Genomic DNA, 25,834 nt, shown 5'->3' on the forward strand with positions numbered 1-25,834 from the left:
TTCTGTACGTTTTTCTACAACCCATGGTGGATGTAATTTAATAATTCCTGTACTCCTCGTACAGGAATTAGGAGAGGAACCCCCCCCCCCGCTTTTAAATCACTGTATAAAATAGAAAAAAAAATAGATAGAATGACCGAAATGTTTCTTTTGCTCATAAGAAGCTAATATTCTGTTATCTCTCAAATGATAAGCTGTCCAGGTGTTATCAAAATTTTTTTGATGTTGTGAAAAAAAACCGCCCATAAGGGACTTGAACCCTTGACCCAAGGATTAAAAGTCCCACGCTCTACCGACTGAGCTAATCACTTGCATGTGTCTAAATATAACTTCTCAATAACTTTTAAAAATTTCAAATTAACATGGGCTCTTATGGAGAGAAATGCGTTAATTAAGTAGCTAATGCGTGGTTTCTGGAAAACAGGGAAGGAGTTATCGGATCGAGCTGAAATTTCGCGGATAAGCTCCTGGGCCGTAGGGGACCTTAACTTGTGAATTTCAGCCCGATCGGACAACGTTAAAAGGGCGGGGGTGGGGTTGGGGGGTCGAAACTTTCGGGGGGTTAAGATTTTCCTACGAAACTTTCCAGGAAAATTACTCGGAGAATTCCGCATCGAATGAGTCTTCGTACACCCAGATCCGATGTCGGATGTGACCTGTAGGCGTCTAGAAAAAAAAGAAAATGAATTTTAAGTGGCTATGGGTGGTTTCTGGAAAACAGGGAAGGAGTTATCGGATCGAGCTGAAATTTCGCGGATAAGCTCCTGGGCCCTAGGGGACCTTAACTTGTGAATTTCAGCCCGATCGGACAACTTTAAAAGGGGGCTGGGGTTGACGGGTCGAAACTTTCGGCCAGATTTTCCCCATGAAGGAAAAGTTGGAGGGGGATGAAATTTTGCAGGTTTCTTAGTTGGAGCTCGGGCTACGAAATGCATTCCTCCCCATCCCTCTGCGACCACTGGAACCGAAGATTGCTTAACATTGTCGTGGGTCGCCTCTTTATAGAGGCACAAGTGTGCCTCCTTGATTTTTTAGTGGAATGGTGTAAATCCACTTGGACCTACCTGCGGAATCAGTTTATGAAAAGACTGAATGCAAACAATTTCAAAAGAAGTGAAGATGGTGGGGACAATCTTGATTTTCAGAAATGGCCTCATTTCAGAGCAATGCTGTTTCTAAGAAAGTATCATAATCCTCGAAAGTAAGTTTTCCATTTTGTTGGTATTTTCGCAGCATATTTTGTCTTATTTATAATTTAATGTAACATCTTTATTCTTATTTTTTATTCTTTGCTATATGAATGATGGAAGGGATTCTAGTTTCCCTCTGGTGATTTTGTAATACCCCCTCAACATGTCCTGAAGGTTTCATCTTACCAACCTGAGTTGTTCTTAAGATATATTGGATATGCCTTTTAGTCTCAAGTCTCTTTCAACTTGTTTTTTTTTGGGGGGGGGATGTCAACCCCACAGGTATAGTTATTTGATGTTTGGACTATTTTTAATAAAAAGGTTATCTAAAATTTGATACATGTTTAATAAAGAAAGGGAATAAAAGGGGTACTGGTTGCCTTCCAATCATGTTTAAATCTTAAAAAGAGCACAACTATTTTTTTTGTATTTCCAAGTGAATGAACCCCCTCAAAAGTTTGTGATCACCTCTTCTGTATGAATTGACTATGAAATAAAAAATGGCTTAGGATTGCTTCTTATAAATGCATCACCTATTTAGTGTATGTATGATTTGTTCAACCCCAGTAAAATATTACCAGAATTAGACAGAATTTGGCTAATCCAATTCAAGAAGATCAAGAGGTAAAACTTAAGCTTAATGCTTCAAAGTTAGACATCATATTTTTCAACCAAGTTCTGGTTCTCAAAGTATTTTAGTTTAGTCTTGATGGCTTATAAGAAAAGAGCAATATGTAAAATTAGTGACGTAAAACAGCTAGAAAGCTCCTAGTATGTAAGTTTCAGTGTAATGTTTAATAGCTGTAGCAGTATAGTATCTAATAAACTTAATTTTCATCCCCAAATACTAGCTAAACTGTGCAATGCCAGGTCAATTCCAAGGTTTTCCTGCCACATTCTGGCATACTTTCTTGGTAAAAGGAAATAAGCAACTCCTAAAAATTGAATTCTAGATTACAGATTATCTTCTCAGTGAACAATTTTTGAGTCATAGCAGTCAGCTAATTATGAGTGCAAAAAAATTAATAATTCATTGCACTAGTAATACATTTCCTTGATAAAAAAGGGTATTTCTATAATGATGCAACATTCCTTAAACATATACTGTATGAACAAATTAAATGATCCTCATCCAGCTGTACATTCTTCACAAAGTTTTCACAAGTTTTACTTTGCAGGACATCAGAAAATTTTGACAATGAAGAAGATACTATTACCATTCAGCTATCTGATGGTGATTTTACTTCAAGCCAGCCTGATGTGAAGTTTGATGAAACTAATTTCGGATCATCTTCTACCTCCTCCTCTCTTATTGCATCAACAGCATCAAATACCTACTTTTTTCAGAACAATTTAACTACTTCAAACACTTTCACAGTATTTGAAGGCAACTTCACTGCTAACTTCCCTCATAAGAAAAATCATATACTTACACCAGATTCTGAATCTTCCACTTCCAACTTTCCTAGTGCTCTTACTACATCAAAGTCCAATTCTATCATTATTCAACCAAAAAATCCTTTTGCCAACACAATCTTACACAAAGTTCCTCAGCAACCATGCAATACCCTGTTGCACCATTAACTTTTGTGCAACCTGAGTCACCTCCAAATCCCTTGTGTTCTACATCCACTATACAAAACAAACATGCTTCTGGTAAATCTTCAAAATTGTCCAGCCATAACCTTTCACACCCTATCCGCTCCAGCCTCCACACACCAGTCACAACACCAGAACACTTCAAAACTTGATATTTTTGAACCCTCGAATTCACCATCAGTAGCTCCTACAACTCCTCTCTCTTCTGGTCCAAAAAAAAAAAATAAGAAAAGAGTGCACCCAGTTCCATCAACAGAGACACCAGTAGAGGATACCATAAAAGTATTCTTGGAGGATAGAATGAAGAGAAAGATTAATTTGGAGAATTCATGTAATTATGGGTTTTGCTGCACCTTAGCCCAAAATTTTGATCAATTACCTATTTTCAATCAAGTTCGTATTCAGAAAGAAATTTTAGAATTATTAGAAAAAGAATTTTCTTCTGTTGATACAACCCAGTGAATATACGTTTCTTTGATTCAAATGCATCAATATTGGATTTATTTTGATTCAATATTCATTATCAAACTTGTGCCTCATCTTTGGTTTACAATTTTGTCTAGTTTGTTTGTATTAAACATTTTATCTGATCTCTAGTCTCCAATTTTGTTTATTTTTATTACTTGAGGAGAATTGAAGGTGCAGATAATTTTCTTCCTGTGCTGTTTGGATTAAAAAGAATAGAAAATAGATAACCATATATATTAAACTGATACTGAATATAAATATGTTAATGCAAATTAATTGAAGTACCAAGGCCACTAAAGCCAAATGTAATTTTTTAAACTTGCAGAAAGTTACAAAACCATACACTTCTTAAAATATTAGCAAAAACCAGCAATTAAATTTTTGAAATCATACAAAATCCTGGTTTTAAGGAATGAATACACCTAAAATTGAGTCAGGTTGCAAAAATGTTTTTGTTTTGACGTTTTTGGTGCTTCAACAGTTTTCAAATGTTAAGGTTAAGAAAATTGATAGTTAAATACACTGTAACTTAAATTTTCATAGAGATAATAAACATTGTAGGACCTCTTAGAATGAAGAATATTTAATCATCTTTATTAGATGGATAATGTGATGTTTGATGTAGTAGCACAATTATTAACTAGAAGAAGATTAAAAAGTGTGTTAATCAAATTGAATACAGAAATAATCTTATTAAAGTTTTTAATAGTTAATATAATTATAAAATAAAACAGTCCTTTCAAAAAGCAGCTGAAAACTGGAGGATATTTAAAAAATATTTTCTGAAATACTTATGTGTGAAAAAGACTATCTTAATTCAAGAAAATAAAACAATTTAAATAAATGTCATTATTAACTTTACCATATAATTAAACTAAAGTTTAGGAACTGCTAAAAAATACACATCAAGTCAAAGTGTAAGCAGATATGATTTAAGTAAACTTGGAGCCAATTATTCTATTCTGATTGAGTCTATATTTAAAAATAAACTCCAATTTTAGTTTTAGATGAAGTTTTTAAGTATGCTGAAGGAAATTTAAAAATTCAAAGAAAAAGACTTGACAATATTAAATTCTCTTGCATCTAGTTTTGGTTCAGCTAAATTCTAAATTAGACCAATTATCCCAAAAGTGATCAAGATTAGTTAAAAAAAAAATTAAAAAAGAACGATTTTTATTTCATTTAACCATTTTTATTTCATTACTAAAAAAGACCATTTTGTACTGAAAGACTTTGCCATGGAACTGCTCCTGGACCAGAAAAATATTCCATGAACATATTACACACTTGGATAGCATTTGGGCTAGCAGCATTTCCTGATAAATTTCCTGATGGTTGTAAAGAAGAGCTGTTACGCCAAGTTCCAGGAATAATATTTCCATCTACTTCTCGGTCAACAACTATTGACAGAAAGTATCTGGATGAATTTGTAGTTATCAGAAAATTGTGCAACACAAGTAAAGCACTTTTTGACCTAGCCTAACCTTATTATCAATAATCTTAGCACTGAGAAAATGTAGCATTATTTTGTCAAAAATGACCAAGAAAACAGTACTATTTTGTCAAAAACAAGGAATTGCTCATACTTTAATTAAAAATTTGTCATTTTTAAGAGCTCAAAGTGCTTAAGTCTGAATTTGCAGTAGGCTAGTAGCAATTATTACATTCATAAAGAGCATAGAAAAAGCATTGAGTGGTATTTTCACTTTATTGGTAAGTCAGCTATATGAACTGTCATAATTTTACCCCAATACCTTCCCAGAATATGTTTTTGAAACTGGATTCAATACTGAATTTTATTTTCCTAGCCTAACCCCTTTCCAAGATAGAAAAATGTAGCTAACCAAAAATTTTTATCTATCATTCAATTATGTAATGAAGAAAGTAACATCTAAACACGGATGGTTTGTGATAGCCTAGGAACATCCTTTAAGTTAGGACTTGGTTACCTAATGATCTTACCGTAAAAAGTATGGACTAGCCACATCTAAAATCACTTTCATTTGAAAAGTATTCCACTTCTTTAAGGTTCGTGTAAGGAGCATGTATAAATAAATACACATGATCGTTATCTTGTGAGACTCTGAAATGCGGAGTTATCATTTTTAAATTTTTAAAAGTTCGCCTGAAAAATTTACCGGTGCCGGTAACTTCCTAAAATTTCGCAAATGATTTGACAGCTTACGCTGGCGGTATTTTCTGACGGCCAATTGTGAACAAACAAATTTTGCTAGAAAGGCGGAAAAAAAATTATTAGCTAACAAAACTGTTAGCTAAGAATTCACAGAAAGCATTAATTAGGTGTAAAACTCAAGAAAAACAAATTCGAAAACTGGACTTGCAAAAATTACAGGAGTTCTTATGGACTAAGACGACCTCAAGTCAGAAGAAATAATTGACAAACACATTGATCTTATCGGAATAATCACAAAATTTTGTTTTCAATAGCCCAAAATATTTTGCTTTCAATTTTTTGTACAAGTTCTTTCAATTTTTGCAAGAGTTATATAAAGAAATATTATTAGCAATCTTGAATTTCCTATTGATGTTATAAGCATAAAACAATTTATTATGCTTTGCTGAATAACAATTTTCGTTATTATGCAACTATTAAAAAGTATATTTCAAGTAACTTGAGCCAGAAAGCTAATTATCGTACAGTTCCAAATAAACCAGTTCAGCACATCTGGCCCGGTTAAAAACATTTGGGCTTGTAACGTTTCTCTCATAGGGCCTTCGTAACATTCCTTAGAATATGTTTGATCATATTAATTTTGTTAGAAGTTTAGGTTCCAGTCTTGAGGAAAAATATGCCTTCATATCTAAAACGACATCCTATAGTTAAAAATTAAGTTTCAAGTAATTTGAATCAGGAAACTGAATTATCTCTTATTTCCAAAAAACCGTTCAAGCACATTTGAACCAGTCACATTATTTTAGCTTGTATCAGCTCTCTCATAGGGCCGTCAAAACATCACTTAAAATATACTCAATTTTTAAATATTGTTGGAAGTCTAGGCTTCAGTCTGGAGAAAAAATCTTATCTTCCTATCTGAAACGACACCCTATAGTTAAAAAATACATTTTTCACGACGACTCTATGAGAGAGATGATGCTAGCCTAAACGTTTTTAACTGGTCCAAATGTACTGAATTGGTTTATTTAGAACTCTGAGACATCTATTTTAACTCTTACTTGTGCCAAACCGGTTTATTTTGAAATATGAGATAACTAGTTTCCCTATTCATGTTCCTTGAAATACGTTTTTTACTATAAAATGTTGTTTGAGCTGCGAAGGTGAATTTTTCTCAAAAATTAAACTCGAGCTTCAAACAAATTGGTAAATTGATTTTTTGACTAATGTTACGGCCCCTTCCTCCACCGCCATGAAACTGATGATACAAGCCTAAGAGTTTTTAACTCGTCCAATTGTGCTTATTTTGAATTGTGAAATTTTAACTGGTCCAATTGTGATTAACTAGGTTTATTTAAAGTGTAAGGTAAATAGTTTCCTTATTTAAATTATGTCAAATGTATTTTTTAACTATAGGTTGTCGTTTCAGATAGGAAGATAAGATTTTTTCTCCAGACTGAAGCTTAGACTTCCAACGATATTTATAAAACTGATTATATATTAAGTGATGTTTTGATGGCCCTATGAGAGAGCTGATACAAGCTAAAATAATTTGACTGGTTCAAATGTGCTTGAACGGTTTTTTGGAAATAAGAGATAATTCAGTTTCCTGATTCAAATTACTTGAAACTTAATTTTTAACTATAGGATGTCGTTTTAGATATGAAGGCATATTTTTTCTCAAGACTGGAACCTAAACTTCTAACAAAATTAATATGATCAAACATATTCTAAGGAATGTTACAAAGGCCCTATGAGAGAAACGTTACAAGCCCAAATGTTTTTAACCGGGCCAGATGTGCTGAACTGGTTTATTTGGAACTGTACGATAATTAGCTTTCTGGCTCAAGTTACTTGAAATATACTTTTTAATAGTTGCATAATAACGAAAATTGTTATTCAGCAAAGCATAATAAATTGTTTTATGCTTAAAACATCAATAGGAAATTCAAGATTGCTAATAATAGTTCTTTGTATAACTTTTGCTAAAATTGAAAGAACTTGTACAAAAAATTGAAAGCAAAATATTTTGGGCTATTGAAATCAAAATTTTGTGATTATTCCGATAAGATCAATGTGTTTGTCAATTATTTCTTCTGACTTGAGGTCGTCTTAGTCCATAAAAACTCCTCTAATTTTGCAAGTCCAGTTTTCGAATTTGTTTTTCTTGAGTTTTACACCTAATTAATGCTTTCTGTGAATTCTTAGGTAACAGTTTTGTTAGCTAATAATTTTTTTCCGCCTTTCTAGCAAAATTTGTTTGTTCACAATTGGCCGTCAGAAAATACCGCCAGCGTAAGCTGTCAAATCATGTGCGAAATTTTAGGAAGTTACCGGCACCGGTAAATTTTTCAGGCAGAACTTTTAAAAATTTAGAAATGATAACTCCGCATTTCAGAGTCTCACAAGATAACGATCATGTGTATTTATTTATACATGCTCCTTACACGAACCTTAAAGAAGTGGAATACTTTTCAAATGAAAGTGATTTTAGATTTGTGGCTAGTCCATACTTTTTACGGTAAGATCATTAGGTAACCAAGTCCTAACTGAAAGGATGTTCCTAGGCTATCACAAACCATCCATGTTTAGATGTTACTTTCTTCATTACATAATTGAATGATAGATAAAAATTTTTGGTTAGCTACATTTTTCTATCTTGGAAAGGGGTTAGGCTAGGAAAATGAAATTCAGTATTGAATCCAGTTTCAAAAACATATTCTGGGTAGGTATTGGGGTAAAATTATGACAGTTCGTATAGCTGACTTACCAATAAAGTGAAAATACCACTCAATGCTTTTTCTATGCTCTTTATGAATGTAATAATTGCTACTAGCCTACTGCAAATTCAGATTTAAGCACTTTGAGCTCTTAAAAATGACAAATGTTTAATTAAAGTATGAGCAATTTCTTGTTTTTGACAAAATAGTACTATTTTCTTGGTCATTTTTGACAAAATAATGCTACATTTTCTCAGTGCTAAGATTATTGATAATAAGGTTAGGTTAGGCTAGGTCAAAAAGTGCTTAAATTTGGATTTGTGGTAAAATTGACTATTATACTCATAAAGAACATAAAAAAGGGCATTGAGTGGTATGTTCACTTTATTGGTAAGTCAGTTAGCCTATTGGCTATGAACTGTCATAAATTTACCAGTATTGGCAAGCTTCCATATTAACACTCTTCTGACTTTTAAATTTGTAAATTTGACAGGTCTATCCCTATGCTATTAAAATTTTGACAAAACAAAAATCTACATTAATTTTCAATTAGCCTACTGTTTCTTTTTCTCTGGTTTTAGTTCTGAAAATGCAATTCCTGTTTTTAGAATAGAATTTTATGCCATATCAATAGGTTTTTTTTAGATTTGGGAAATTTATTTGTAGATTTTTGAAACCTTATTGTTTTTTAAGGTTTCACTTTTTTGATATCACAAAGATTTTGAAAGGTCATCAATGGTCACTGCCCTCTAGATAGAGCAGGAGCAAAGGTGGGTACTTGACAAATAGCTTCCTGGGACATAATTTAGTATGTAGACTATCTCTCAAAGTTTCATTTTCCTAACCTAACCCTTTTCCAAAATAGCAAAAGAAGCTAAACTACAATTTTACCAAATGGCAGATTTGGAATAGAAGGGTTTTCATTATCTTAACATGTGACTGAGTTGAGTGAATAAAACTCAAATGAATGAGTCAGGGCCAAAAAGGGGTTTTTCCACTGTCCAAAAAACAAACTTTAGCTAACACTTTTTCAAACAGTGTGTTTCTGCTGTTCAACTAAAAACTGTTTATTAACATTGTTAGAGAATATCTTAAACATGTCACATGCTTCTTAGAGAATTCATTTCTGTTAGAAAACAATTCTGTTTCCACTCTTCAAACAAATACCTGATAGCAAACATTGTTAGGAAACAATTGGGTGGTAGAAAAACCACTAAAATATACTAGGCTTGTGAGAAGGAGTTTTAAAACAGTGGATCTATTTCCCAGTGTTTTACTTTTGTAAAACCAAAGGTTATAAATGTTCATTTAAGGTCTGTGCCTTATTTTCTTTTTTTCTTGTTATCCTTTTATACTTTTTATTATCTTTTTTTGCTCAAGGTGGGGAGCGGGTATACCCTCCCTGGTTGCATCCATGTATCTTAATTAGTATATCCTAAAACATCACTCTTTAGACATGATTGAATTCTCAATACAATTGAATTTGTGTTTGAGGTAGAAGAATGATTATAAACTAGGCTAAATCAAAGATGTAAAATTTTATCTTCAACCAGACATTTTTTGTAATGCATCTGGTAAGGTGGTTGAATGTAAACTTCAAGATTGTACAGTTACCAGAAAACTGTGTTTCAAGTATTACACTAAAAATCTTTAATTTTTAAAATTAAAGGGCTGTATGTACATATATTCACTGTGTGTACATTCATGATTTGCACATTTTTGTACATACATGGTTTATTATTAGGAAAGAGAGAATATTTAGTCTGGAATGTGTCCAAAAAAGCTGAGGGTGACAAGTTGACACTTCAGGGAATCTGTGTGTGGGGAGGAATACTGAACTAAGCCTAAAGAAACTGCTTGTATTAAGGCTATCAAAAGATAAATCAGCAGCATCCTAAGAATGGCTAAGGGTATTGATTTTCAGGGCCACTTATGAATACAACAACTTGTGACTGAGATAACAACTACTTTGCAACTGTGATGGAAACTGCTTGGCACTTCAACTGCTTCTACTTGTAATTAGTTTCAGAAAACATTGAGCAGAATGTTGAACAAAATCTAAATGCATTATTTATATGCTGGTTGTCAAAAGAATATTGGACAAACAACTAAGAGTATTACATTGATACTTTATGGCAATGTTCAAAAGTACTTGGAAGTCAAATGTCCCCTTTTTCCTTTTTATATGCCCTCTGCCCCTCAACACTGATCCATACTTTTAAACTACTACTTTGTACAAAAAAATCAAAAGGTCTACTGACTATGCCTCCAGGGATACCATGCCACCCTCAGCCTCCAGGGAAAGGGTTGTGAATTATGCAACTGGCCAATTGTTTAAATACATTATTTATCATTGAGCTATGCTAAGGGTATTAATGTGAACTTCAGGGAATGGTGAGGGGGATATTAAACTCTATCAAAAGACAGTACTCATGTTATCAAAAGGCACCCATGTTATCAAAAGGGCATGTCTACAATAAGTTAGGAGTGGCCAATGGTATCAACATGAAACTTTCAGGACCACTACAGTACTACTACTGCAATTTTGTTCACTTGTGACTACTTAAAAGTTTAACTATTCATGACTGCAACCACTCCTGGCTGGACCTTTGACCACTTGTGACTGCAACTGTTTGAAATAGCTGCTGCAACTACTTGTGACCACTGGTGACTTTGACTACTTGTTACTGCAAATACTTTGTAACCACAACTATTAGTTTCTGTAAATGGTTGTGACTGTGACTGATTCTATTTGTGACTGCAACAACATGTAGTTCTGACTACTACTTGTGATCTATTAATAAGAAGTGCACAACCAACTTCACCAGGAAAACTAATATTAATTTCAGGACAAGTTTTTCAACTATTATATGATGGCTAACAAAATCAAATATTCTTTTTTGGAGATCAATAAAAATTAAGTTTAGCTAAGTATTATGTTTTCAAGAGTTTTTCCTATGGTGTTGAGATGAACAAGATATTGGGAAGTTGAAGTGGACTTAAGGTTCTAGATTGCCCCAGGACAGTTGGAGCTGTTCCTTTATCCAGTCTACAAGGAATCTGTCGAACAATTTTGAGAAAATAGGAGTGAGAGAAATAGGGAGCACTTTCAAAACTAGGCTTTCTATCACTCTTGTTTAAGGAGCTATGAAAGCCATTGTGTATATTTTTGTAAGTTGCCTGGACTTGGTAATCAGAGGCAATGCTATAGCATTGCCTATAGTAATGGCCATGTGGCTCCAATTTTTGTTGTTTTTTTTTCCCAGAGGCTCTTAATGTGGAAGGGGTTGTTTTACAAACTTCAGAGGAAGGTCATTCAATTGGAAATTGAAAGTTCTAGTGCCCTTTTTAAGAGTCAAAAGTAATCATAAGGTAACTAGCCCTCCCCTGTGTCCTTTTTTTCCCAAATGCATCTAATAAAAATTTTGAGATAGCCATTTTGTTAAAAATAGTTCAAAGATTGTATAACAAAAATTCTTTAGAAGCCATTTTTTTAGAAATGGTTCGAAGATCATATCACAAAAACTCCAGGGTCAGCACAGACCCCAAGGGCCTAGGAGCAGGCATTGTAAGTTGTGCCCTGGGTGTGTATATGATTCTCATGGAAGGGATGCTTGTATCAACTTCAGAGAGGGTTTATTTGATTGAAAATTGAAAGTTCTAGTTCAGTTTTTGAGAGTCAAAAGAGATTTGAGGCCAACTAGCCCCCTTCCCCCCTTTCCTTGCTCCTTTTCCCTAAACTGTATCAGATAAAAATTCTGAAACTTCAGAGAGGGCTTGTTTGATCAAAAATCGAAAGTTTTTGTTCACTTTTTAAGAGTCAAAAGAGATCCAAGGGCAACAAGCCATCCCCCATGCCTTTTTTCCCCAAACCCCTCCACTAAAAATTTTGAGATAGCCATTTTATTAAGAATAGTTCAAAGGTTAGATAAGAAAAACTCCAGTGTTAATACAACCCCCCAGGGCTCAGGGCAGGCATTCTAAGTTATGGCCTGGGGGGCATATATTGTTCCTATGGAAGGGATGCTTGTATAAACTTCAGAGAGGGTTCATTTGATTATAAAATAAAAGTTCTAGTTCATTTTTTAAAAAGTCACAATTGGAAGACACTGAGCCCCCAGGCTCTCTTTTCCCCAAACCCATCCAACACAAATTGTGGGATAACCATTTCTTAAAACTCTGGTATCAACACAACCTCCCAGGGCCTGGGGGCAGGCATTGCAGGTTGTGTTTTGGGGGTGTATATGATTCTTATGGAAGGGATGCTCATATAAACTTCAGATAGGGCTCATTTGATTAGAAATTGAAAGTTTTAGTTCACTTTTTAAGAGTCAAAAGAGATCTGGGAGCAACTATTCCCCCCCCCCACGCCTTTTATCCCTAAGCCCATTTGATAAAATGTTGAAATAGCCATTTTGTTACAAATAGTTCAAAGGTCAGATAAGAAAAACCCCTGTGTCAACACATCCCTCCAGGGCCAAGGGGCAGGCATTGTAAGTTGGCTCTGGGGTATATATGGTTCTTATGGAAGGGACACTCGTATAAACCTTGGAGATGGCTCACTTGATTGAAGATTGAAAGTTCTAGTCCAGTTTTTAAGGGTCAAAATAGAGATTGGAGGACAACTAGCCCTCATATCCTCCACACCCCACTGCCCTCAAACCCTTCTGATAAGAACTTTGAGATTGCCATTTTTTTAAAATAGTTTGAAGATCATATAACGAAAGTTCTGAGGTCAACACAATCCCTCAAGGCCCAGGGACAGACTCTTTTAAGTCATGCTGTTGGGAGATATATGGTTGTTGTTGAAGGGATGCTTGCATAAACTTGAGATAGGGCTCATTTGATGGGAAATTGGAAGTTCTAGTTCAGTTTTTAAGAGTCAAAAGACATCAGAGGGCAACTAGCCCCCTCCCCCATGCCATTTTCCCCAAATACATCCATAAAAAATTGGAGATAGCAGTTTTGTTAAAATAGTTCATAGGTCAGATAACAAAAACTCCAGTGTTGACACAGCCCCCCAGGGCCTTGGGACAGGCGTTGTAAGTTATGCCCTGGGGCATATATTGTCCTTATGGAAGGAATGCTCATATAGACTTCAGAAAGGGATTATTTGATTGGAAATTAAAGTTCTAGCTCACTCTTTAAGAGTCAGATGAGATCTGATGTCAACTTCCCCCCCATGCCCTATTTCCCTAACCCATTCAATAAAAGTTTTGAGTGTCTTCACTACAAACAAGAGTATGGCTACTGCTTGTTTCCCTAACGGTAAAAGTATCATTCTGTTACTTAAATAAACAATTTTCATCTTTAGATTTATCATTCTCTTCCTAAAGTGGCTATAAAGTTATGCAAGTTAGTTTACCTTCTTGTGATTATAATAATTGGGGGAGCAGAGTTCAAAGACAAGTGAGAATTGGACTAAGGATTGGTTGTTAGACCATGGTCATCTTCAGCGAGTAGGGTTATGCACTTCTAAAGAATGGTATCATCATTACAAACAAGAGTATGGGTACTGCCCATTTCCCTAATGGTAAAAGTATCATTTTCTTACTTAAATAAACAATTTTCATGCTTAGGATTATCATTCTCTTACTTAAGTGGCTACAAAGCTATGAAAAGTTAGTTTACCTTCTTGTGATTATAATAATTGGGGGAGCAGAGTTCAAAGACAAGTGAGAATTGGACTAAGGATTGGTTGTTAGACCATGGTCATCTTCAGGGAGTAGGGCTATGCACTTCTAAAGAATGGTGTTGTCATTACAAACAAGAGTATGGCTACTGCCCAATTCCCTATTGGTAAATATTCTCTTACTTAAATAAACAATTTTCATGCTTAGGATTATCATTCTCTTACTTAAGTGGCTACAAAGTTATGCAAAGTTAGTTTACCTTCTTGTGATTATAATAATTGGGGGAGCAGAGTTAAAAGACAAGTGAGAATTGGACTAAGGATTGGTGGTTAGACCATGGTCATTTCCAGGGAGTATGGTTATGCACTTCTAAAGAATGGTGTCATCATTACAAACAAGAGTAATAATAATAATAATAATAATAATAATAATCTTTATTCTTTCCCTTTATCACAATGCAATGACATGGGTATCATCAAACAAACAAAAAGAAAATAGAAAAACGCAAAAAGATGCAACATAAAGAACACACATGATGAGCTATAACTTCGATTTGAGGATATTGTCGTTGTAGTGAGATAGCCATTTTATTAAGAATAGTTCAAAGGTTAGATAAGAAAAACTCCAGTGTCAATACAACCCCCCAGTGCTCAGGGCAAGCATTCTAAGTTATGACCTGGGGGGCATATATTGTTCCTATGGAAGGGATCCTTGTATAAACTTCAGAGAGGGTTCATTTGATTATAAAATGAAAGTTCTAGTTCATTTTTTAAAAAGTCACAATTGGAAGACACTGAGCCCCCATGCTCTCTTTTCCCCAGACCCATCCAACACAAATTGTGGGATAACCATTTCTTAAAACTCTGGTATCAACACAACCTCCCAGGGCCTGGGGGCAGGCATTGCAGGTTGTGTTTTGGGGGTGTATATGGTTCTTATGGAAGGGATGCTCATATAAACTTCTGATAGGGCTCATTTGATTAGAAATTGAAAGTTTTTGTTCACTTTTTAAGAGTCAAAAGAGATCTGGGAGCAACTATTCCCCCCTCCACACCCCACTGCTCTCAAACTCTTCTGATAAGAACTTTGAGATTGCCATTTTTTAAAAATAGTTTGAAGATCATATAACGAAAGTTCTGAGGTCAACACAATCCCTCAAGGCCCAGGGACAGACTCTTTTAAGTCATGCTGTTGGGAGATATATGGTTGTTATTGAAGGGATGCTTGCATAAACTTGAGATAGGGCTCATTTGATGGGAAATTGGAAGTTCTAGTTCAGTTTTTAAGAGTCAAAAGACATCAGAGGGCAACTAGCCCCCTCCCCCATGCCATTTTCCCCAAATACATCCATAAAAAATTGGAGATAGCAGTTTTTTTAAAATAGTTCATAGGTCAGATAACAAAAACTCCAGTGTTGACACAGCCCCCCAGGGCCTTGGGACAGGCGTTTTTAAGTTATGCCCTGGGGCATATATTGTTCTTATAGAAGGAATGCTCATATAGACTTCAGAAAGGGATTATTTGATTGGAAATTAAAGTTCTAGCTCACTCTTTAAGAGTCAAATGAGATCTGATGTCAACTTGCCCCCCCCCCATGCCCTATTTCCCTAACCCATTCAATAAAAGTTTTGAGTGTCTTCACTACAAACAAGAGTATGGCTACTGCTTGTTTCCCTAACGGTAAAAGTATCATTCTGTTACTTAAATAAACAATTTTCATCCTTAGATTTATCATTCTCTTCCTTAAGTGGCTATAAAGTTATGCAAGTTAGTTTACCTTCTTGTGATTATAATAATTGGGAGAGCAGATATCAAAGACAAGTGAGAATTGGACTAAGGATTGGTTGTTAGACCATGGCCATCTTCAGGGAGTAGGGTTATGCACTTCTAAAGAATGGTGTCATCATTACAAACAAGAGTATGGGTACTGCCCATTTCCCTAATGGTAAAAGTATCATTTTCTTACTTAAATAAACAATTTTCATGCTTAGGATTATCATTCTCTTACTTAAGTGGCTACAAAGCTATGCAAAGTTAGTTTAACTTCTTGTGATTATAATAATTGGGGGAGCAGAGCTCAAAGACAAGTGAGAATTGGACTAAGGATTGGTTGTTAGACCTTGGTCATCTTCAGAGAGTAGGGCTATGCACTTCTAAAGAATGGTGTCATTACAAACAAGAGTATGGCTACTGCCCAATTCCCTAATGGTAAATATTCTCTTACTTAAATAAACAATTTTCATGCTTAGGATTATCATTCTCTTACTTAAGTGGCTACAAAGTTATGCAAAGTTAGTATACCTTCTTGTGATTATAATAATTGGGGGAGCAGAGTTAAAAGACAAGTGAGAATTGGACTAAGGATTGTTGGTTAGACCATGGTCATTTTCAGGGAGTATGGTTATGCACTTCTAAAGACTGGTGTCATCATTACAAACAAGAGTATGGCTTCTGCCCAATTCCCTAATGGTAAATATTCTCTTACTTAGATAAACAATTTTCATGCTTAGGATTATCATTCTCTTACTTAAGTGGCTACAAAGTTATGCAAAGTTAGTTTACCTTCTTGTGATTATAATAATTTGGGGAGCAGAGTTAAAAGACAAGTGAGAATTGGACTAAGGATTGGTGGTTAGACCATGGTCATTTTCAGGGAGTATGGTTATGCACTTCTAAAGAATGGTGTCATCATTACAAACAAGAGTAATAATAATAATAATAATAATAATCTTTATTCTTTCCCTTTATCACAATGCAATAACATGGGTATCGTCAAACAAACAAAAAGAAAATAGAAAAACGCAAAAAGACGCAACATAAAGAACACACATGATGAGCTATAACTTCGATTTGAGGATATTGTCGTTGTAGTGCTTCACGTAGTATGGAACGAAGGAGTTTAAAAATCTTGTCGTTGAGTGTGTAGGCGGGCAATCTAACAGTTCTTTTCCCTCTTTAAAAGTTGCCACCCTCGTCTTGTGTGCGTGAGTCACTGAAGTAAACTGAGGCAGGATATTTCGGTGCGTTGGGGACTTCAGGATGTCAGCTCCAAACTTCATCAGTGTTTCGTGCCTCCTTTCATCCAGGGTTGGGAGCCTGAGTTCGCTCAGGCTTTCTTCGTAGTTTCTTCGAGTATGGCTACTGCCCATTTCTCTAACGTTAAAAGTGTCATTCTCTTACTTAAATAAACAATTTTCATGCTTAGGATTATCATTCTCTTACTTAAGTGGCTACAAAGTTATGCAAAGTTAGTTTACCTTCTTGTGATTATGATAATTGGGGGAGCAAAGTTGAAAGACAAGTGAGAATTGGACTAAGGATTGGTTGTTAGACCATGGTCATCTTCAGGGAGTAGGGTTATGCACTTCTAAAGAATGATGTTGTCATTACAAACAAGAGTATGGCTACTGCCCTTTTCCCTACCGGTAAAAGTATCATTATCTTACTTAAATAAACAATTTTCATGCTTAGGATTATCATTCTCTTACTTTAGTGACTACAAAAATTAGCTTAACTTTTTTAGATTATAATAAGCTACAAAGTTATGCAAAGTTAGTGTAGCTTCTTGTGATTATAATAATTGGGGGAGCAGAGTTCAAAGACAAGTGAGAATTGGACTAAGGATTGGTTGTTAGACCGTGGTCATCTTCAGGAAGTAGGGCTATGTACTTCTAATGAATAGTGTCTTCACTAAAGACAAGAGTATGGTTACTCCCCAATTCCCTAACGGTAAAATTATCATTCTCTTACTTAATAACCAATTTCCATGCTTAGGATTATCATTCTCTTACTTTAGTGACTACAAAAATTAGCTTAACTTTTTTAGATTATAATAATTGGGGGAGCAGAATTCAAAGACAGGTGAGAATTGGACAAAGGATTGGTTGTTAGACAATGGTCATCTTTAGGGAGTAGGGTTATGTACTTCTAATGAATGGTGTCTTCACTACAAACAAGAGTATGGCTACTATGGCTAATAATCTGAGAAAGTTCCTGAAGAGAAAATTGAGAAAAGCAGCTTCTTAGTATTACAATAGTAAAGTTAAGTATATGTATTCTAACAAGCCCAAACAATGGGACAAGAAAATTAAAGAGATTTGTGGAAAAACCCTGTTGAAGTTATTTTTCATCTCCCTGAGCCCCCTTACAAGATAGCCAACGATTTGAACCTGCATCTTGCGTCCATAGTACAAAGTCTCCCTCTTTCACTGGCTCAACTATTCCTCCCTCCAGCTCTTTCCCCCAAATTTCTCCCTCTGTTGTTATAAATAAAATCCAAAAGCTCAAAAAATCAAGTACTTTCCCATTAGACATCCCAATTGACTTGATTAAAGCCTTTTCAGACACAATTGCTGGACCTTTATCTGATATTTTTAACCAAATTACAAAATCTGGTAAATTCCCAAGTTACTGGAAACTAGGTTTTATAACACCCATCAATCTTCCAGTCTGACTATAACCAACATGCGTCCTATTACTCTCACTCCAGTTTTTTCTAAGCTTTATGAAGGGTTCCTTTGTGACTGGCTTAAAATGAAAATTATACCACGCATTGACATCCGACAGTTTGGTAATTTAAGAAAAACCTCCACCACCCATTACCTTGTACACTTGATTCACACCATCCTAAGTGAATTAGAGAAACCAAATGTTTGGCTAAACCTGGTTTTAGTCGATTTCCAAAAAGTGTTTGACTTAGTTGACCATAATATCAAATCCGTTTACTACAGGTTTACTTTGAAATTGACTCACTATTAGTAAATATTGTTATATCATTCCTTTCAAACAGATCACAAGTTGTAAAATACAAAAATACTTATTCTAACCCCCTCCCTAGGTACTGTGGAATACCTCAAGGAACCTTATTGGGACCACTCTTTCTTGTCATGACTAACGAAATTGGCAAGGAATTCTCCCAAAGATGGAAATATGGGGATGGCTTGTTGATCCTTGAAGTATTGTCATAGGAATATTAAAAGTGACCCCATTGAAATCCTAACCTAATATTTGGATGAATCTAAGAATTTAAATATGACAGTAAATCCCACTAAATCACATATAATGACGGTCAACTTCTTGAAATCTACTCCTGATTTTTGCGACCTGATCCCACGCGAAATGCTAGTGAAACATGTTAAGATCCTTGGTGTCACAATTTCTAATGATCTTAAGTGGGACACGCATGATTCCAACATTGTTAAACAAGCAAATGTTTCACTATCCATGTTTAAGCTGCTAAACAAATTTAATTGTCCTAAGATGCATTCCCTCCATGTTTACTTATCCTTTGTCAGGCCGTTATTGGAATATGCATGTCTGGTCTGGCATTTGCAACTTTCAAATGAACTTAGTGACAAAATTGAGTCGGTCCAAAAGCGTTCGCTCAGGATCATTTACAAAAAAGGCGAAATTCCATACTCCTTCCTCCTTAAAGCTGCATGTATTACCACCTTAAAAGAAAGAAGGGAAAAAATGTGCCTGCTTTTCGCTAAACCAGTCATTTCCAATTCCCGTACTGAGGACTTACTCCCTGATTTTCACAATCCCATTAGACTCCAACTCCCCCGACCAGCCTCCTTAGCAATCCCAACTTACTCTCCGATCCATGATGTTACAGAAATGTTTCGTAAAAGTGTTATCCCCTTTATTCTGGAACACCATAATAATAATAATAATTCGTGATTATGTACTTGCCAAATTCCCCTTTTCCTCTATTACTGTTTTTATTTTTGATTTACTGTAATATTTTTGTAATTTAATTGTAAAGTTTACTGATTTGCCCTTTATCTTTGATGATTTTGCCTTTTTAATTTCTTTTTAATTTTAAGTGTTTGGCTTAATGTACTGATTTGAACTTTTTTTTTTTAACTTTTACTGACATATAAAGCAAATTCGGCTCTATAGAGCTTGTGCTAGTCTTTTGAAAATAAATAATATTTTATCTTTTCTTATTGCCAGTTTCCCTAACGGTAAAAGTATCATTCTATTACTTAAATAACCAATTTTCATGCTTAGGATTATCATTCTCTTGCTTATGTGGCTACAAAGTTATGTAAAAATTAGTTTACCTTTTTTTGATTATAATAATTGGGGAAGTAGAATTCAAAGACAAGTGAGAATCGGACTAAGAATTGGTTGTTAGACCGTGGTCATCTTCAGGGAGTAGGGCTATGTACTTTTAATGGATGGTGTCTTCACTACAAACAAGAGTGTGGTTACTCAAACGGTAAATTTATAAGGCCTACTGCGTATTTGGCGCTTTACTAAATTATAGTACAAATATTTTCTTTTGTTCATACTACAACATTGAAAATAAAAAGAAAATTATATGCTTTGTTTGTGATTTTGTTTAGCAAACGAAGATTCTTGGGGAACTGGAAGTATGGGGAAAATGATTTATTTATTCAAAAAGCGCTCTTCTTTCTAAACTACTCTATTTTAATGAAGAAACAATATTAAGTATAGTTGTCTTAGATAGAGCATGAGGTTACTACTTTGAAAATAAAAGGCACTAAAATATTATACTTGACATAACATGTTTGGTGCTTGTTTGTATTAAATAGAAAAAAAACAAGTTTTTTAACTGAAAGTGAAGAGCGATATAAAACGAACAGAAATTACTCCGTATATGAAAGGGACTGTTCCCTCCTCAACACCCAGCTCTTTACGCTAAAGTTTGACTCTTTGTCTCGACTCTACTTTTTAAAACAGTAAAATACTTTAGCGTAAAGAGCGGGGCGTTGAAGAGGGAACAGTCCCTTTCATATACAGAGTAATTTCTGTTCGTTTTAAGTTTTAATATCGTTCCTTACTTTCAGTTAAAAAAAAACTTGTTTGTTTTTTTATTTAATTTCTGAACGTTTTTGAATTAATTTATTTTTTATTTTGGCTCTCTGCACATGAATAACTAAAACGTAATTTACATATTAATTTTTTTTTTTTTGGCTAAATGGCTTCCTCATAGTTTTGATCGGACGATTTTTGGAAAAAAAGGAGTGGGGAGTAGGCCTAGTTGCCCTCCAATTTTTTGGTTATTTTAAAAGGCAACTAGAACTTTTAATTTTTTACGAACGTTTTTATTAGTAAAAATATACGTAACTTACAAATTAACTTACATAACGAACTTCTATATTCGTATGTTTTTATTACCTATATGAGGGGGTTAATCCCCTCGTCAATATCTCGCTCTTTACACTAAAGCTTAAATTTTGTCCCAATCCCTTAAGAATGACCGCTGAATCACAAAGGCCGTAGAATAAATAGTTGAAATTAATAAAATTACTTTAACGTAAAGAGCGAGATATTAGGAGGAGGGTAACTCCTCATATACATAATAATTTCTCTTCATTTTAATGTTTAATGCTGCTCCTTACTTTCAGTTGAAAAAACTTTTTCATATTCTATTTTTCATTGTTCTTAAAAAAAAATGCTACAAAATCCTGCGCCCCCTTCATGGAAATTTTTTTCACCCTTGACAAATTCCTCCATGGAAAGTTCCCCCCATGTAACCCCGTCCCCTCAATCCCTCCCCCAACCAAAAAAATTCCCCCTAAAAGCGTATGTACACTTCCCAATAACCATTACTATGTGGAAACACTGGTCAAAGTTTGTAACTTGTAGCCCCTTCCACGGGGACTGTCGGGGAGTAATTCGTCCCCAAAGAAATAGTTATTAGGTTTTTCGACTATGTTGAATAAAATGGCTATATCAGAATTTTGATCCGGTAACTTTGAGAAAAAGATGAGTGTGGGAGCTGGGAGGTGCCCTCCAGTTTTTTTGGTGACTTAAAAAGGGTACTAGAACTTTTAATTTCCGTTAGAATGAAACTTGTATATTTAAAATCAGCATTAAAATGCGATTCTTTTGATGTAGCTATTGTTATAAAAATTCCGTTTTTTAGAGTTTCGGTTACTATTGAGCCGGGTCGCTCCTTACTACAGTTAGTTGCCACAAACTGTTTGATTATAGTTTATTCATAAAAATATCATTTTAGCTAGTATTTCATAGAAGATAACAACAATGTTAGATGTAAGGTACCATATAATATTTCATTACAAATTAGTAGATTATTATTAAGTGAACAATTAAGTATAACTTCCGGAAAGAATTGAGTTGATTATTTGGTTTCCATAAAATGTTTTTTTTTATTGCTGAATCTTGATTTAAAGTACCAAGCATATTAAACATGAAATCTGATTCTTTAAATTGGTTAAGTGACAACTCACACTACTATATGCATCTTCAAAAATTGAGAATCTCGAAACTCAATTTTTAATGAAAAAACCTCCATATTCAGTTAGGTAGTTTTACACTTAGTGGGTGTCAAGTTTTAAAATAAGAAACGTATATGAAAAATCGGCTGAAAATTAACAAAATAAATATACCATGGATCTTAAGAAACTTTCCTGGTTATTGTTGTTTTATTAAATGAAAAACACTTCCATAAATTTAAACTGTGCATTAATATGAGTATTATTGCCATTATTCAAGATTAACCTCAGACTATTAGTGAATTGACTTGCATACAAAAATATCTTTTTAGAAAGAATAATTATGCTGTCTTATTCTGGTATACTTAGCCATTTATTTTAATATTGACATACCAATAGTCTTTATTTTCTTCTGATTTAAAAAGTACCACTTTTATTGCTTAGTTTGTAATATTACCCCTAGCCTTTATTTGTTCAATAGCCCAACTAAACATAACTTTTTGGCCGGCCTATTTGTTGTTGCATTGCTCCACGATCCACTGCAGATAAATTTAGTTATAGCTGTTTGATTGGGCTTTTTTTTAAGCAAGAATAAAGTTTCCGCTTGCTTCTTCTCACGATTCGAGTGTGGCAACATAGGAGAGTCTTTACGCAACGAAAAAATATCAAGTAATGTAACAACAATAATAACATAACAATAACATAACAACATAACAGCAACAATAATAACATGTAAAAACAATAATAACAAAAGAACGAACCTAGACAATCTTAGTTTGTAGGCATGAATAGATTGAAGATGGAGTTGGGGTAGGGGGCAAAATAATATTTTCATTTTGATGTTCTTGGCATGTAAAGAATAATCTAAAGCAATTTGTTTGCCCCATAAAATGATCAAGATAAACGTTCCTGAATCCACATGCTGTCAAGCTCAGATATATTATGCTTTTTTACTTGTCTATTGCAGATTGAACCTACCAGGACTTGTAGAAGAGTCAGAAGGAAGCGATGTACATTACGACTTAGAAAAAGGGGATTTCACTGTTAAACTTCAAAAGAAAATCCCTGGGGAGAATTTTAAAGACTTAGACCTTCTGTCAGTTCTCTTGGCACCCAATCCCCAAAAGACGTTGCAACCTAAAATAACTTTAGAAGGTAACTTAACTGCTAACTTTTTACTGTATGTCAAGGGAGATGGTGGTGATTTCGGAGACGTGATCTTGTTATATTAGGGCTTTTTTTCTGAAAGTTTCTCCAGAGAGTTTCTTTTTTCTTGGGTGGGGTTTCCCTATATTTTTTGTATTTTCACATAATTTGCTTATTTTTTGCATATGTTTCTAAGTTGGAAACTTGAATTTAAATTAGGCTTAGCATAAAGATTGGTACACAATAGAGTTGTTTGGCCATCTTAGAGAGAGAGAGAGAATCCAAAATAGAAAAGTGTCAATAAGAAAGTCCCCTTTTCAATGGTTTATTTTTGGTTTATTATATTCCCTTGTCTCACTATACTCCCTAGTCCAATAGTTTAAAATCTGTCAAAGAGACACAATTGTATCTATCCTGGCAATCCTGGACTTGTCAAAACAGGTTGCTGGAAACCTACTACGATTACAACTAACAACTCAGTCTGTAGTACCAAACCACCTAAGGTCAACACAACCAGGTGTCTGTTCCTCTTCTTTCCCAATCTGTTCAAAGCTTCACTCTTTAATCTATCCCTTGGATTCATGGTTTCCTTTAAATAAATGGCGTCCTCCTATCCTATTTAGGTACGACTATTATCTATGCTTATTCGTAGCATCAAAAATTCGTTAATTTCCAATTTGCTTTGTCAGAAGCGGCAAAAGCAAAAACTATTATCGTATGGGAAGTTACATATTCTAAAAAAGGATGCGATGTTGATGAGAATCATGCAATAAAATTCGAAATATTTGGGAACCCTTGAGTCATGCATGCATGATCTTTTTTTGGTGGTGCAGAGGGATAAAAACTGTTGTTACAAATTATCTACAGAGGGCTGCATTGAAAAAAAATATATATGTAAGATAACGTTTGCAAAAAAAAGAAGAAATATTATGCTGCGGTGAAGTGTCAAATTTTTCGGATGGGGGGGGGGGTCCCTCAAAAACAGAAATGGCTGTCCAAGTAAGGCCGACATGATACTGAGAATTTTTTTAAGTACTGTTTAAAAGAATCTATGTCCTCGTAGTAAGATGATAAAATAAGATATTTGTTTCAGAGAATTACTATCATAAGCTCTGAAAGGCTAAATTCAAATTCTGGAGGAAAATACCATAAAAAAAAGGGGTTCTGAAACCACATTGGTATGCAGTATAATTCTCCTAAGTAAACATACTAGCAGTCTGTACCAATTGAACATTTATTATAGACAGTTTATCTTATAATTACTGTGCCATTTAACCAGACACTTGGAAAACTATAGGTTCTATAACTATCTTAGTTCTATGACTATCTACCTTAGTTCTTCTGCCCTAGGAATGATGCATGGACGGATGGTAGATAGATTTATCTATTATCAAATGAACTAACATCATTTTTATACAATTCTAATCAGGTGCCTAATGCCAGATTTGCCTCTCACTCAGTCGGACTATATGTCTTCGCTTTTTCTACAATTAGCCATGGCTTGATGCCCGCAACTACTTGATTTTAATTCAACGAGGCCGATGCCAAAGGCCTCGACCGATTCCGTTGATTTTGAATTAAAATCAAGCAGTTGCGGGCATCAAGTCATGGTTAATTGTAGAAAAAGCCAAGATAGATAGTCCGATTGATTAAGAGGCAAACCTGGCATTAACCCCCTTATTAGCATTGTATAAAAATGATGTCAGTTCATTTGTTAATAGTTAAGTCTGTCAATCAAAAACCGTTGTATTATTTGAACTAGTCCAAAGAGTGTGGGTTACTTTTAAGAGTTGAAACTGGCGCTAATGTCGACAAAAAAAAACTGCCAATAGCGTCTGTGAACACTTGACATTTTTTTCAAGCTCTGTAATCATTTATATGTCAGGAACTGAGATCAGAAACTTATTGCTACCCTAATTTTTCCAATTACTCTTATTAAATCAATTAGTCTTATTATTACACTGAAAAATGCCAAGTGCCACTAAACGCTAGATGGCAGGTGGATGTCTAAAGATTCTTTTGATAGGGCAGGGAAGGTACCAAAAGAATTCAAAAACGTGTGTTGAAACTCACAGCTTCCAACTTTTCATGGGAGGTTCTACATATAGATTTGAGGGAGGTTTATATGAATTTGAATATAACATCTTGCTTCCCTTCGTTGAGACGAATAGATAATTATATATGTATGGATGAATACAGATCAAACCTGCAGTATTATTTTGAGGGGTGAAAGCTCCTCTCTTGTAGTCAGAACAAAGTTTATTTAGAAAAATTCCTTGTATATTCTAAAGCAAATACACTAAATAAGCCTTATTCCTCAAAGGGCTTTTCCGCAAAATTTAGGCCTTATTTTCCTCTGAATAATCCTCCCAGCTACTAAATACCGCCATGACTTCCACTCCCAATCATGCTTATCAGCCGTTCTTCAACATATCTCACATACCTAAAGGTATTGTTTTTTAAATCTTTCTTTGTCTCAAGATAACACATAAAATGAAACAAAGTTTAATACATACACATCTTTGTGTCCAATTACATTTTTTTTATTTTATTTTAGGTTATCATTTCCAAAATATTCTTTTTCTTTCTCAGAAAGACAAACAATCAACCCATGATAGAATAGCCTTAAATCGACCTTCTAGTCCTGGCTGATAGCCCACCTTAAAATCGTCCTTCTAAACTTGGGTTCAAATCAGTAGGTTCTTCACAATTCTCTTTGACGTGGTAACATACC

General features: G+C 34.5%; 2 protein-coding genes across 5 annotated transcripts in view; both read left to right on the plus strand.

Moving 5' to 3' along the window:
- LOC136027035 (uncharacterized) overlaps positions 1-3,379 on the plus strand; it is a 43,596-nt gene extending 40,217 nt beyond the window's left edge. For all 4 annotated transcript variants that reach the window (XM_065703955.1, XM_065703952.1, XM_065703954.1 and 1 more), the window contains one exon: positions 2,369-3,379. In XM_065703955.1, the coding sequence (XP_065560027.1) occupies positions 2,369-2,386 (18 nt within the window). In that variant the 3' untranslated portion in view covers positions 2,387-3,379. The remainder of the gene's footprint in view (positions 1-2,368) is intronic.
- A 4,352-nt stretch (positions 3,380-7,731) lies between these two features.
- Positions 7,732-25,834, plus strand: part of LOC136027037 (protein SHQ1 homolog) — a 37,025-nt gene continuing 18,922 nt past the window's right edge. Inside the window, exons 1-2 of the mRNA XM_065703956.1 lie at positions 7,732-7,912; positions 22,922-23,109. Coding sequence (XP_065560028.1) covers positions 7,770-7,912; positions 22,922-23,109 — 331 coding nt within the window. The 5' untranslated portion in view covers positions 7,732-7,769. The remainder of the gene's footprint in view (positions 7,913-22,921; positions 23,110-25,834) is intronic.

This window comes from Artemia franciscana, chromosome 5 (genome assembly GCF_032884065.1).
Source record: "Artemia franciscana chromosome 5, ASM3288406v1, whole genome shotgun sequence".
Lineage (NCBI taxonomy): Eukaryota > Metazoa > Arthropoda > Branchiopoda > Anostraca > Artemiidae > Artemia > Artemia franciscana.